The sequence below is a fragment of the Cnephaeus nilssonii genome, assembly GCF_951640355.1.
Source record: "Cnephaeus nilssonii genome assembly, chromosome: 15".
Lineage (NCBI taxonomy): Eukaryota > Metazoa > Chordata > Mammalia > Chiroptera > Vespertilionidae > Cnephaeus > Cnephaeus nilssonii.
The window spans coordinates 11505136-11520383 of record NC_137086.1 but is presented as its reverse complement, the minus strand read 5'-3'; the positions used below and the strand labels follow the sequence as shown (position 1 = coordinate 11520383).

General features: G+C 57.8%; 1 protein-coding gene across 1 annotated transcript in view; it reads right to left on the bottom strand.

Moving 5' to 3' along the window:
• KCNK3 (potassium two pore domain channel subfamily K member 3) overlaps positions 1-14768 on the bottom strand; it is a 37911-nt gene extending 23143 nt beyond the window's left edge. The window contains exon 1 of the mRNA XM_079791885.1: positions 14346-14768. Coding sequence (XP_079648011.1) covers positions 14346-14628 — 283 coding nt within the window. The 5' untranslated portion in view covers positions 14629-14768. The remainder of the gene's footprint in view (positions 1-14345) is intronic.
• Positions 14769-15248: the final 480 nt, after the last annotated feature.

Here is a 15248-nt window from a genome sequence, read left to right as displayed (position 1 = left end):
CCCCTAAGGCTCTTGAAAACTCTTGCAGATCCCCCACCTTGGTGCGAGGACATCTTACAAGGGTGGGGGTGGGGCATAAAGCCCAGCTTAGGATGCAGCCGAGGACAGAGGGGCAGGATCAAAGAGAAAAAGCAGAGCTTTCCAGGAGGAGGGAGGCAGAGGCCAAGACTGCTGGAGGTGGACAGGAATGATCAAAGGACAAGGATGCGCTGGGGAGATGGGAGGAGAGGTGGGGAGAAGCTGCAAGGAGAGGCAGGCAGAGCTGGCCGTTGGGAGGTGGGGGCCGCTGCACGGTGAGCAGGGACTTTGGTGATGGACAGGCCTGGACTCAGGTCCCTGGTTGGGTGCCCTGAGCCGATAACCTTGCTGGGCCTCGGGCCTCATTTGCATAATGGACATAATGATAACTACCTCGTGGGCCTCGGAAGGAGGAGGTTTGAGAAGCATTTATGAAAGGGCCTGAAACTGAGCTGCGATCGTGTTCTCTCTCTCCCTGCCTTCCCTGGAACCTGGCTCTTCTGTTCCACTCCAGGCAAATACAAAAGGCCCCCTGCCCCTCTCAGCTGCCCTGCTCCTGGAACAAGCTGTTGAATGTTATACCGTTTTCACGGTCAGTGTCTCCAACGGCCACTGTGTTGCCAAACCCACTGGTTGTTTCTCTGCAGTCACCTGACCCGATCTCCCAGCAGCGGCTGGCAGTGGACGGCTCCCTCTCCTGACACTCGCCTCCTGGCCTCCACACACCGCTCTCCCCAGGTTCCCTCCAGTCTGCAGGCAGCCCCTCCGTGTCCACCTCCTGCAGCAGGAGAAGGAGCTGGCCGCAGGCCTGCTCTCCCCTCTCCCCAGCTGACCTCATTTAGCCTCCTGACTTTAAATTATTTCCATCTGATAACTCCCAAATTTATATCTCAGCGTTGACCTCTTCCTTGAGCTGCAGACTGGTCTCTCTAACTGCCTTCATGGATTTGTTACAAGCGTCTCAAAATTAACCTGTGTGTCTAAAACAGAAGTCTTAAATCTTATCTTCTGACCAAACCCGTTATTCACCAGGCTTTATTCCCCAGCTCAGGAAATGCTTACCCTCCACCCAGGCGCAGGCCAGAGTCCCTCCTTGTCTTTCCCTGCCTCCCATCGCCCTCCCCCTCCCTCCCTCTCCAAGGCATTGCTCCTATCCATCAGCAGGTCGGGCCAAGTCTGCCTCGCAAACACCGCTCAATCCGCCCTGCTCTCCACCTCCACAGTCCCCACCAGGTCCAGCCCTGCGTCATCCTCTCTCTCAGCCACTGAACTGCAGCCTGGCCAGTCTTCCAGCTTCCCTCTTATTCCACACCCATCTGACCGCCACCGAGCAGCCAGGGGGGTCTGGTAAAAATGTAAGTCACATCACACCACAACCCTGCTTAAGACCTCCAGGGACTTCCAGCCCACTGAGAACAAAGCCCAAGCTCTCGATGGGGCTTCCATGGCCGTCCTTCCCAGTCCCCACCTCTTGCTCAGCAGGCTGTACCTACATCTTTCTTTCTGCTCCTGGTCCTCAGACACGCCAAGGCAGGCCCTATCTGAGGCCTCTGCATTTGCTGTTCCCTCCTGGAAGGTTCCTTTCTGATCTCTGCATGACACAGGCCCCCTCCCGGGAAGGCGCTCCCGGATTGTCCTGGCACTTGCTACCATTGAGATGATATTTTATTTGTGACCACATAGTTTAGTTTCTTGACTATCTGCTTCCTCTGAAATGTAGGCACCATGAGGACAGGGGCTGAGTCCCTGAGGTCTAGAATGGTGCCTGGCACATGGAGGATGCTCAGAAAAACAAAAGGGATGGAGGGATGACTGTGCGGATGCCTGAAGGAGTAGTCAGTCAGGAGGCCTGGGTTTGAGGCCTGGCTCTGGTACTGAACTGCTAGGGGCTGGGGTGTGGGTGGGGGCGCTCCCCATCTCTCCCTGCACCTCGCCCGTTCTCAGTCTCATCTGGAAGAGAGGAAGGTTGGACTGAATCAGTGATTCTCAAAGAATCCGAAGGACCCCAGGCATTGCCATCCACTGCCAAGCTGCGCCCTTGGTCTGCATGAGCACACCAGTGCCTGCACCCTGCACGGTCCTCATTCCAGCCACAGGCTGAGGAAGACGCTTGCCGGGACCTTCCATTGGCTTGTGTATGTTCTGCAATGGGTCATCATGTAATGACCCATTGCAGAACATAAGCGTTTTCAGATATCAAAACGTGGGGCTAACCCCGGCCCCTCACAGGCCTGCCGAGTCACTGGTCTGGGAGGGATGTCACAGTTTCCATGAGCAGGATCTCAGCGCCCAGGCCTCAGAGGCCTCTGAGTTAGCCCAGGGCCTGGGTTGCAGGACTGACCGCAGCGCGCTCCCCCTGGCGGGCTCAGGTCCAGCGGCGATGTGGGAAGTCGGACCGTCTGCACCTCTCTGCAGGCTACCCCTGTCAGAAAGCGCTGGCTGGGGTCAGCCTGCTCTCAGCACCACGGCTTCCTCCCACACGCACATGGGCTACCGTGGGAGCTGCCAGCCCGAGCGGCCCCCCTTTCCGAGTGGGAGGCCCCTGCATTCCAGCTGTCCCAGGGGCTGGGGCAGTGGACTCGCTCTGCTGATAACGGGGCCTGGGCCACAGTCCGAAATGCTTTCTTTCCAGCAGGGGGGTGACTTGGAGGTCCCGGACAGAGCTTTATTCTTGGGACTGGACTCAGAGGAAGTCCCTCTAGGGCTCCGCGAGCATGGGGTGAAATGGGGACAAGAGCGTTGTCCCGGGAATGTGCCTCTCAGGAGGGGCTGGGAGAAGCCGAGGCCGGGGGGCAGGCCCACCAGAGGCCGCCCGGGCTGTGAGGGGCTCGGGCCGCACCAGCCCAGTCCTTTGCGGATAATAAGCCCAGGGCGGATGTGACTTGCTGTCGGTCTCACAGCCAGGTAGGAGCAGAGAAACAGTGGGGGGCGCTGTGTCCCCTACTTCCCTCCGTCAGCTGCACTGTCATCAGTCACAACTCCCAGAAAGGATGCGTAGACTGTTCATCGACTGGACAACCTCGAGGGCAGCCAGGGACACCAGGGCCTCTTTGATCCCCAGGAAGACGAGCGTGCTTGGCTCTGGGGCCTGGAGCTGAGCAAGACACCAGAGGGAAGGAGGCCGCCACTGAGTTTGGATCCAGGTGCCTTTCTCTCTGGCCTCATCTGGAGGCGGACCAAGGACCGTGAACAGCCCTAGAGGGTCTTCCTAACCCTCATGGTGGACAATCCACCAGGCAGGCCGTGCTGACGAGGGCGGCACACTGGCTCAGCCTGGCCAAGGCCCCCAGTTTGTTCCCGGATAAGAGATACTCACACGGCCAGCAGAGAGGGCCTGCCTCCCTGGGCTGGAGCCTTCCCCGGGGTTGTTTGAGAGCAGGCTGAGAGCTAAAGCCACGAAGGGGAGCCACAGCCTGCCCGCAGGACCCCCACGGAAACTCTCAGCCCCTTTTCTCCTCTGAGCGGGTGGGGAGACTGACCTTCTCCTGGGGCCACCCACTGGCTCCTGATGTCTCCGCCACCTGGCTCACTCCAGGCGCTTTGGCTTGCGAACACCAAGGATTCTTCCTCTGCTGCCCCTTGAATATTCCTTAAAGACCAAGGAAACCCCGAAGAAAAATGCTGGCTGCCGGCTCGCGAGGGGCCCAGCCCCCCCAGCCGCAGAGCGCAATCTTAAGACGCTCTCTCCTCTCCTGTGCCTGAGCGCAGACGCCTTCACACGGGGAGTATTTAACACCTCCCGCCTCCCGGGCTGAGCGCAGGTCTAATGAGTTAGCTTGGGGGCTGGGCCCTGACACCTGTGGCTCTGGCCCAAACAACTGATGCTCCTGGGACAAGCTTCCTCCTCAGCACCCAGGGGCCATCTTACCCTATCGGCCCCCCTCAGCAAGGCACCAGTGAGCACCCCCAACAAGGCCCCCCCTGCCCCCACACTTAACTGGCCACTCTCAAGAATCATCGCTCTGTTCCCATGTCCAGCTTCAGGTTCCTGTCCTGTTCAGAAGGACGGTGTTGACAAATGCACGGAACTAAGGCCACCCGGTGACAGCTGCCCCCACAACACTGCCTTCTGCCCGCCCCCCACACGCTGACATGTGCTTCTCAAATGCACTAACACCCACGCCGTGGGGTGACCCACCTTCAGCCCTCGCGGGGAGAGCTCGGTTTTAGGGTAGGAAGGTCTGGATGTGACGCCTGCTCCCACAGCTGCTGGCTCTGGGTCGCAGGCAGTGACCTCACCTTCTCAAGTCCAACGTTTGGCAAAGTAGGAATAATGGCACCTACACCTCCGGGTTGTTGGGAGGCTCAGAAGAGAACCTGTGGGACCCAGTGTGGTGCCTGCTTTCCCCGGCCCTCTCTGCCACTCGCCCGCAGTGTGACGTGGGGAGCATTTCTTAGCCCCGCGGAGCCACAGGGTCCTCACCTATGAAACGGGGATCGTGAGGATTCAATGAGGTAACACACGGAATGAACTCAGCCCAGAGAAACCTCCCAGGGAACGGCAGCCTTGGGTCATGACCGTGGAAACTGAGGCGGGCTCCGTGGGGAATGGCCGCTTCCTGTCGGGTCTAAGATCTGGATGGAGTCTCCCAGGGAAGACCCCACTGCTGCATCTATCGGAGACTGGCTTCTGCCCGCTCCCCAGGCTTCGGGGAGCTCCCCTGCACCCTCAGGAGGACTCTCCCCATCCCAGAGAGAGGCCGCCTCCTGTCTGAGAGCCTGGGGTCACTCCCTCCAGGCAGCTCCGCTGGAGCCGGACAATGTGGGTCTCTGGAGAGCGCCCCCCAGATGATCCCGTGGCCGGCAGGCTGGAATGTGCCTCTCCGGATGTTTCTGAGATGGTTATTTCTGCATCGGGGCCGTGGTCAGGAGAGGCCCTGCACATTCCTGAAGAGGGACACTGAGTCCGAGCCAAGCCCTGGAGCCTTGAGCAGAGAGGAAGGGGATCTGAGAGGGGGACCTGGGGCTGTCCACGCAGAGAATATCCACAGAGTATCATCTCTCAGCTCGGCGCTGCCCCGGCCTCCGGCACACCACCCATAGGCTGGCTGTGGTCTGGGCTCCAGAGTGGGGCTTTGGCCCAGAAAAGGAACTGTGTCCTGGGGGCTGGCTGAGGTCTGCTGAGTGACCAGGAGAGGGTGCAGGGGGCAATCAGGATTCAGGTTGCAATTACCCTCTTGTTCAAGTGGGGTCATGGGGACACCCACCAGTTCAACTGAGCTGATGAGGGTAACCACTAATTCAAATGGGGTCCTGGGGACCCCCACTGGGCAGGCTCCGGGTGGTGGACCCAAACACAGGTTGGCGTTGGCACCTCCCTCCTCCAGCACCTGTCAAAGCAAGTCCATTCACCGGAGCCCAGCACTCAGCCCCCTCCAGGGGCTGCTCACAGCCACCTTTCCTTGGCATGCTCATGGCCCTCAGCCGGTCTCACGCTGTTCCCGCATCCTGGAAAGCTCCCACCGCCAATCTTCACCTGAAGTCCTCACTCTACACTCAAGCCCATCGGAGGTACCACCTGCTTCAGAAAGCCTTCTCACTTCCCTGTTTCAGTCATTCCACTAAGACTTAGCATACATACCACTCAGTTTGTGGATTCAGGATTCTACTGGACCAGAGACTCCTTGGGGACCTTCTGGGTCCTAGTTTTCCATTCTCTTGGTATAGTGCCTGGCCCTCAGGAGAGCTCAATGATTTCTGATAAACTGACTAAAAGGAAGGCAAACCTTGGTTTATTTGGAAGGTGACCCCGAGGGTATGGGGGCCCCCAGGACATACCTGAGTCCCACTCTGGGCGCTCTAACTTTCCAGGATACCCCCTTGGAGATCAAGAAATCAAAGCATCTTAGGGTTGGGAAGAATCTTAACAACCATTTATTGCAGCCCCCCAGTCTGATATATGGACTGGGTGATGGTTTTTTGATGTGTCAACTTGGCTAGGCTTAATAAAGGCCCTAGTTATTTAATCAAACACTGATCTAGATGTTGCTGTGAAGGCATTTTGTGGATGTGATTAAAGTCCATAATCAGTTGTCTTTAAGTAAAGGAGATTATCCTAGATAATCTTCATGGAGCTGATTCAATCAGTTGAAAGGCTTTCTGAGCTGAGCTGAGGATTCCCCGAAGAAGAAATTCTGCTGGTGGACAGCAGCTTCACCCTAGGCTGGCAGGAGGTCCAGCCTGTCCTTCCTGGTGGCCTGCTCTGTGGATTTTGAACTTGCCTAGCCCGCTACTATTATCACATAAGCCAGTTCCTTGTGATACATCTCATAATATGTATCTCCCACTGGCTCTATTTTTCTGGTTGATCCTGACGGATCTAGGTGACCTCTGTTGCATGCCTATCCAGGGTCTTTTGTATACTTTCTGTGACGGGGAGCTCCCCACCTCTCTAGGTCGCACAGTCCATCTTTGGTCAAGTTCAAAGCTAATACGTTCTGAATTATATTGGACTTAAGTCTTTCTGTGGATGCCACCCACTGGTGCTGGTTCAACCCCAAGCGCCTAATCAGCCCAAGGTTGATGCTTTTACCTTTCAATAGCCCAGCAGATATTTGAAGGCAGCACTCATGTCCTGCAGGCCCGCCCCCACCAAGGGCCCTTCATTTGACATGCTGCTCCCCGCCTCTGAATGTTGCCCAGGTTGTTGATGTCCTTCCTAAAATATGCAGACACGTGTGGCCTGATGGGTCTAGAAAAGAGCGGGCCCTGTCCTGCTACCTGCATTCCACGCTGTCGCTGGCAACAGGGCGAGGTATCTGGTAGCCATAGGGCCTGGTGACTTCTATGGGCCTCGGCTGTCTGGATCCCAGCCCATGAAAGAAGAAAATGAGCCTGAGCCTCTTCTAATGGGGGCAGGAGGTCGGACTGCCCCTGGGCTTCTGGGTAGATGCCATGAGGGAGGAACCAGTTTCCCACTGTGACATGTAATCTCTGGGGCACCTCTTCTCCCTGGATCTGAGGCACTTCCCTGGCAGACAGGGGAGGAAAGGACAGCCGAGGACCAGTGGCTTCTTGTCTGCAGGCTTCCCTATGGGACAACCCTTTTCCATTCCTCTCCCTTCCACCCACCCTCTCCACATCCCTTTCTTCCACCCACAGTGACTACCCAGGCTCCCACCCAGGCTCCACGGCTGGCTCCCATGGGGCAAATCAGAGCCCCGCTCTAAGCCTCAGAGAAGGGTCCATTAGCTCTGAGACCATTGGCTCTAACATTCCAAGACCAGATTCCTAAGGATTTTCCCAGTTCTAAACCTTCTTGTTCTTAAAACCACAGTCACATGACTATTCCCAGAAGTCAGGTCTCCAGGTTATTTAGATCCTTGTCACTAAAAGTATGGACCATGGATCAACAGCATCAGGTCCCTTGGGGCCTTGTGAGAAATTCAGAGTCTCAGGCCCCATCCCAGACCTAGTGATTCAGAAGCTGCATTTAAATAAGATCAAACCCGGATCTGACCGTTTGGGAAAGATTAGCGTAGAAAATTCTACGTTGCTGGGCTAGCATGCATCACGTCCCCTTGTGGACACCCCCCTCTATACGGATGGGAAGACTGAGGCACACTAGGGAAGTTTTTGTTCCTTCCATGAATACAGGGGAAGGGGGGAGACAGACAGAGAGAGAGAGAGAGAGAGAGAGAGAGAGAGAGAGAGAGAGAGAGAATGAATGAACAATTTGTCTAAGGCTTCTCAGGAGAGAAAGAACTCCATCTGTAGCTCCCAGGCCAGGCTCCTGCCTTGTATTCATAACAACCAGTGCCCCCTTCACAAAGAGTTCCTTGGGTGTCACTGGATGAAGCAGGGGGGTGGAGGGTTAGCCTCAGTGGCAGGGATCCCAGGAGGCCACAGGACCAGGAGGCCTGGGGCTGCTTGCTCTAGGCAGGGGCTGAGGCCGGCTATAGCGAATGGGACAGTGGAAATGTGACTTGGGCCAGTAGCTTGGGGGCGGGGCTGCTCCAGGTGAGGAGCAGGTCTCCAGGAGCCACCAGAGAGCTGCCTGAGCGCCTGCAGTTTCTGGACAACCAGCCAATGTGGACAGAGAGGCAGTGGCATGGGCTTGGCCCTTGACTGCTCTATCGACGACCACAAAGGCATTGGTCAGGTGACTCTCTGAGGACCAGAGGCTCACGGAGGGGTCAGGAGGAGGCCCGGGGCCATCAGATGAGGCTGGCTGGCAGCCTGCCCTCTTTTCTAAGAGTCCACGGAGGACCCCACAGCATGGAGCGAAGTGTCAGTACACAGCACTCCAAGGCCAGCTCTGAGGACAATGGGAAGTGTCGCCTTTAGCAAGTCCCCTTTCCAATCTGAACTGTAGTTTCCACCCTGGAAAACGAGAGGACTGGAGCTAACATTCTGCTTTCTCCTGGGGCTACCTGCTTGATCCAGAGTCCTGAGGGCAATCAGCCCTGAAACAGGCCACAGCTGAAGTGCCCTGCATAGACCCTGGTGCCATTCTCGTTACTTGTGATGTTCCTATAGAAGGGATGGCAGAGGCTCTGTGGGGGTTGGGGAGTGAAGGGCTCTGTGAAAAGTCTTGGGTGTAAGCCCCGGGGCGGTCGTTTTATATCTGTAGGGCCCTGGGCCACATTCTGCAGCTCTCTGAGCTTCCCCTTCCTGGGCTGTACTAAGATGATAACGCCAGCCCTCCCAGGGCGGTCGTGGGAATGAAGGTGGTAAGAAGGGCCTGGGACAGTGCCTGACGTGTTAGAGACCCATGACACGCCCCTGCGTCCAAGGCAGAGATGAGGTCACTTGTCCTGGGCTCAGCTAAGGTGCCCACGCTGCCAACGGTCTCTTCCCTGGCTGGCTGACTGCGGGAAAATCAGTGTTACATTTTTCAAAATTACAAAATCAACTCACAGAGCCACCGTGTGTGCTGCCAGCTGAAAGCTGTTTAGAGTGGCGATTTGCACTGTATTCATCTGTGCTTGTTTATGTTTTCTTTGAAAATACTTATTGTGTTGGTCCTGTCTCCACTGTGGCCGGCCGTGTGTCTTCTGTTTCTGTCCGATTCTCACCCCACTCCCTCCATGTATCTGCCTGTCGCCCCCTTCCCCCCGCCCCCATCGCGATGTATGGGAACCGGACATGTGGGCATGTAGGCAGGAGGCATGGCCGTCAGAAGGACCTCTGATCAAATACACCCGCTTTGTAGATGAGGAAACTGATGGTCATAGAGGACCAGCAGCTGAACTAAGTGGAACTGGGACTTTTGCTTCCTTGCTCCAACCCAGGGTTGGTTCTACCACGGTGCACCTCACTCTCTCCATTGGTTTTCCCCAGGGTCTGCCTGCACAGAGGAGGGAGCAATGGCCCTGGGTCTGGATGGCAGGTGGGCTCCAGGCATACGTGATGACCTTGGAAGCCTGGGACGGGGAGTGGGATTAGGAGGTTAAAGGGAAGTGGGTAGCAGCCTCTGGTTTTCAGCCCCACTGTCCCCGCCTGCTAGCAAGGAGCAGAGGTAGCTGTGGTCATAGAAGTCCTTGGGAAATAGCACTTCCCTCTGTGGGGGAAGTAATAATACACAGACAATACTATTAATAGCACCAATAGTTGCAGATACTGTTTATTAAGTGCCTCCTCTGTACCGGGCGCTTTCTTTATATTGTCCCATTTAATCTTGGGAGGCAGATGTTAGCCTCCCATTTTGTAGATGACAAAACAAGCTCGGGGACACGAAGTAATTTGCTCAAGATCACACAACTGGTGGCGGGGTTTGGGGGGAGTGAGTGGAGGGCTGGTTTGAGAGATGAACCCTGGCACTACGGCTTTTAAGCCAGTATCTGCATTTCTACACCGCCCTCAGCAAAGGTCTGTGTGGTTGAAGCCGAGGAGTGGCCTCTGGGCAGGGAGGAAGGAAATGCCAACTGAGAGTGGGCCGTGGGGCTGTTGCCGGCTGGGCTGCCCCTCCATCCCCCTGGGAAGTCAAGAGAGGACTGGGAACAGTGGGGTGATAAGCAGCTGGGGCCCAGGGCTAAGAGAGATGGTGGGTCGTGAGGGGAACAGGCTGGGGCGATGGAGAGAACTTCAGTCGGGGCTCCCAAAGGTGCAGGTTCTACTCAGGGTTGTACCTTCAACTTACTGTGTATAACCTTGGGCAAGTTGCTCACCTCTCGGGTGTTGGGATGATTGCTAACGTTTCCTTTCGCCCTTTTAGTTGAGGACTTTGGGATTTGGGGATGGCAGGTCCCTTCTGTGGTTAAAGAGACTTTCCTCCTCCTCGGAAAGATGGAACAAGTGAGCGGCCGGCTTGAATTCACAATCGAATCCAGGCCATGGGACCTGAGGAGAGCAGGCTGGAGGCTGAGGAAAGAGCAGGACAGAAGCGTTTCTGCTCCAGCCCCTCAGCTAATCGTCATCTGCTCTCATGTTGCCTTAGAGCCACACGGATTCTGGGACCTGCGGTGGGAGAAGAGGCACCTGTGAGCCTGCGGCAGCCTCGGGGAGGCCTGGTGCTGGGCTCAGCTCTGGCACGTGGTCAGGGGGCAGGATGTGGGGAAGCAGCAGGCTGGAGAGGGCTTTGTTGGGGGAAAGACAAGCTGTGGCTGCCCGGTGCCCTCAAGATACAGGGTCTGGGCTGAGTTCTTGAAGTGGAGAAAGAACTGGCAAGACATCCAGGGCATGGGAGTCAGAGAGGCTCAGTTGAATCTGGGCAGGTGCCTCCTTTCAAGTCACAAGGCGGTGAGTGAGTCATTTACGCCCAGAGCCTTCCGTTCCTGCCATGAAAAAAATGTAGGTAATAATGCCCATCTTGGAGCGTAGGTGAGGGAATGAACTGAGGGGATAGAAAGAAAGAGTTTTGGATAGGGCCTGCCCAAGAGTAGGTATTAAATGGTGGCTACTATTATTATTGTTAATAATAATACTAAATAAAGAGGCGTCCTGAACAAGGTGGGGCCTGGGAGGCAGGTTTCGCTACCCTCTGGCTGTGTGGCGCCCATCACCTCTCTGTCGGAGGAGGGGGGCACTAGCTGATCTCCAGGCCCCTTCCTGCTCTGACAGCCTCCGGCTATGAATAGATGGGGCTGGGGCCCCGGAGGAGTTTAATGACTCAACAGCTAGAAAGGTTAAACTTCCCAGTTTCTGTTTGCATATGATGAACTTAAGGCCCAAGAATGGAAGGGTTTCTTGGCTAGAAGGCCAGAGGTGGGAGTTGAGGAATCCTTGCAGCCAGCAGAGACTGTGACTAACCAGGTGAGTGACTAATGCTGACCCCGCTGACCCTCAACCAATCAGGGCTGCCCATGGTGGGTGCCCTGCAAGCTGGCATCACTGAGCACATCTTGGTCATGCTGATCCTGGCCGGCTCTGGGCTTCACGGCCTATGGAGGCAGAGGAAGCAGCAGGGGAAAGAGCACTAGACTTGGAGTCAGAAGGCCCAGCTTCTTGCTCTAACTCACTGCTCACCAGCTGCGTTACTTTGGGGGAGTCCCTTCCCCCGCCCCACCCCCTGAGCCTCCAGGTCCTCATCTGTGCAATGGAGCTAACAACACCTGCCCTGGAAACATCCCTGAGCTATGAAGGCGGAGGTGAAAGTGCACTGTGCTCATTAAGGTGCTGAATGAACGGGAGGTTCTATCATTATCCTGTCCCGATGGGGTTACCGGTGCCTCAGGAGATCCACTTGGGTCCCCAAAGGGGTCAGATGGACAGAGGCTGCTTGCTGCCTTTGGGTTTTGGGTCCAAGAGTCTCATATACAGCCCCTTCCAGCCATTGATCACAGCCCAGACAGTAGAGCTCCTGTGGATAGCTTCCAGCCAGGTGGCATAATCGGGGTGAAAGGTGACAAAAAGCCAGGGATGGTTGGGGGAGGCAGGGAGTGGGCCGTGCCAATCTGGGGCCCCCACAGCCCCAGGGTGGTGCTTTGACGCTGTCTTTCCTCTTGCCCGGCACGTTATAAATAAATAATCACCAGAACCACACTCTATCTGTCTCTACCTCCAGCGTTTAGCATCTCTCTTGGTGAGGACGACAGACACTTTGGGAGTCGGCAGGGATGGAGGGAAAAGATGATGTCTTTTCATTTCTGCACACCTTAAACCCCTCACTAGCCTTCTCTGTGCTCATGTGTGCCTCTGGGTACTGTGCCAGCATAGGGGGCACGGAGATGGGGACCACAAGGCCCTGCCCACGTGAAGGTTATGACAGTGTGGGTAAAGAGACCAAACGCAGCCCCGAAAATTTAAGTAACCATGCAAAAGCGCCTTCAGTGTCACCCATACATCATCCTGACGATAATTCTTGCCATTGCCCATAGCAGCGGCTCGGGAAGTTCCTGGAGACTTTAAGGGGGAAGTGGGGTTTGAGCGGGATCTGGAAGGTTAGCTTGGGCAAGATAAATAGAAGACAGAGAAAAGGCATGTCAGACAGCCACACTTCAGGGGTTCTTGGGGAACAGTTTGGCTGCAGTGGAGGGATCACGTCAGTATGAAGTGAGAAATGAAGTTGGACATCGAGATTGCAGCCAGGTACAAAGGACCTTGAAACTGAGCTAAGGCGCATGGACCGGATTCCACGTGCAGGGGACCATCGCGGGCTTCGGAGTAGCGTGCTGGTGTGGCCGGAGCTGTGCTTTGAGGAGAATCTTTCTGGCAGCACTGTCCAGGGGAACTCGCCCCGTGGGGGATGAGGCTGGAGGCAAGGAGTCAATTGGGAGGTTACAGAGGAGCTGGGCCGCTGGTACATGGGACTGAGAAAGAAAGGGGGGCACAGAACCAAGGGCATGGTGTGTGGGAAGAGGGAGCAGGGAGGCCTGAGAGTGTTCGCTGCTCCTGAAACCCTGGCAGGTGGCAGGGCGGTGGCCGAGGGGGAAGGGGAGGACCCGGTCTGGTCCTTCCCAGGAAAGCAAACCTGATCTTTGGGCAGGGCCTGAGTCTGGCCACCCTGCTCTAAACTCACAGCAGAACCCAGAGGGACCCCCACATCTACTTGTGGCTCCTTTTTTCCCCTTCCAAGAGAGGAATCCAAGAACTACCCGGCATAGTTCCCTGTGGTCCCCAGAGAGACGTGGAGCCTCCCACAGAGTCCTGCAGCGGACAGACGGACAGATGGCAGGGACAGCCTCGAGCCCCGCCTTCACCCTCGGGACTCCTGTTGACTCTCGGGAAAACACTGTCATCTTGCCATGGGCCATGCCAAGTGGCAAGGAGCCCCTGGGAGTCCAGCCAAGGCAAGGAGGGGACCAGGGGGAGGAGAGGAGATAGGAGAGGTGGAGGAACCAGCCCCTGGAGGCTTCCCGGGGGGCTTTGGACGAAGGTGGGCGGGAGCAGTCAGGACTGGGAGGAGTCCTTGAGCTCATTGCAGCCAAGCTCTTGTTGTCTGGAGGTGAGCCTGAGACCCAGGCCCGGGAAGGGGCTTGCCCAAGGTCATACAGGGGCAGACGTGAGGAGCTGGCTGGGTTCAGAGCGCCCTGGGAGTGGGGAAGGTGTTTACTCCTGTCTGGACACTTTTGAACAGCACATCAAGGGCCTCACTGGAGAGTTCTTTCCTGGACATCTGTTGTGTGCTGTGTGTCTGTGCCTGTGTGTGCTCACGCGTGTGCCTGTGCGCGCGCGCCTGTGCCTGTGTTGTGAGAGAGCCTAGGTGTGTGTGTAGCTTCCTGTGCTGCGGTTGGCCTTGGCTTGGAGAAGGGAACTGAGGCCATTCCTGGGAGGTGACTGTGTTCCTGGGACAGCAGAGGAGAAGGCAGACAGAGCTGCATCTGGCTTCCGAGCCAGTTCTGCCACCCTGACAACATTAAAGGCACCAACTCTCGGAACTGGACACACACACACACACACACACACACACACACACTCACACACACGCGCGGAGGCACCCCCAGCCCGCAGATACAGGGTGTTTCAAGAACCCGGAGTGGCCCAGAGTCCCCGGAGTGCCGAGTACCTTCAGCCACACGTGTCCCCGGAGCCCCAGCCCAGCTGCAGGGACAGGGAGGAGTCGCACGCGCCCAGCGGCTCGCACTCAGCGCCCCGTTCCACGGCCTGGCCGGGCCACACCCCTCCTCCCCGGCCTCTGCCGGGCTCCGGGCTCCTTCCTGCTCCTCTCACACACTTCGGAGTCCCCTGGGGCCCCGCGCAGCCTGGCAGGGACAAGTTGGGGCTGGCCCTGCTGGAGAGTCGGGTCCGGAGCCAGGAATCGCCGCCGCCCCCCCCCGCCCCCCGCCCCCCCTGGCAGTCCTGTGCCCGCGGAGCAGACACGCCAGGCTGAACTCGGGGCTCGGGAAGCACTGGGGTCGGCGCCTAGACCCTCCACCGGGGAACCCCCTCCCCGGCGGGCTCCGGTGTACCAGCCCCAGGTCCCCGCCCCCTGCCCCGCGAGGAGTTACCGATGGTGGTGATGACGGTGATGGCGAAGTAGAAGGAGCCGGCGAAGCGCCACTGCACGCCGGCCTTGTGCGGCTTGAGGCGCAGCACGACGCGCTCCAGCTCCTCGTAGCCGCCCTGGCTGAGGTTGTAGCGCGCCCGCAGCTCCTGCTGCCGCAGCTCCAGCCGCTGCCGCTCGATCATCTCGGGCTCCGACTCGAGCGCGTCGAAGACGGCGGCGCCCACCAGCAGGTAGGTGAAGGTGCACACGATGAGCGCCAACGTGCGCACATTCTGCCGCTTCATCGTCCCGCCCGGGCCGCCGCCGGCCCCCCGGCGCCCCCGGCCCGCGCCCCGGCCTCGGCCGCCGCTGCTGCTGCCCCGGAGGCGGCCTGGGGCATGGCTGCGCTCGCCGCTCCCGCGCTGGGCACCCGCTCCGCGCCCCGGGCCGCCGCCGCCGCCAACGCCGCCGCGGAGCTGTCCCTTCAGCACCACCCACCGCCCTCCTCCGCCCGGCCCCGCTCCCGCCCTCCGCCCCCCGCCCGCGGGCCGCCTCCTCCCGCCAGCCCTCCCGCCCAGCCAAATAAGGACTGGGGAGACGCGCAGAGGGAGGGAGGCGGTGGCTGGCGGAGGGGGAGGGGACGGGGACCGAGCGGGAGAGCCGCGGAGAGAGCGGCCAGGACACACACACACACACACACACACACACACACACACACACAGAGACCCAGAGAAAGAGATAACTAGACAGAGAAACGCAGAGAACTACAGAGGGAGAGAGAAAAAGAGGCAGAGGGGGGTGTGACAGACAAGGAGATAAAATCAGAGGTAGACTCAGAGGCAGAGAAAAGAAGAGGCAGACAGAAAAATCCCGAGCGAGAGAGAGGCAGAGAGCGGCAGACCATGGCAGGGAGGCCTGGGTAGCT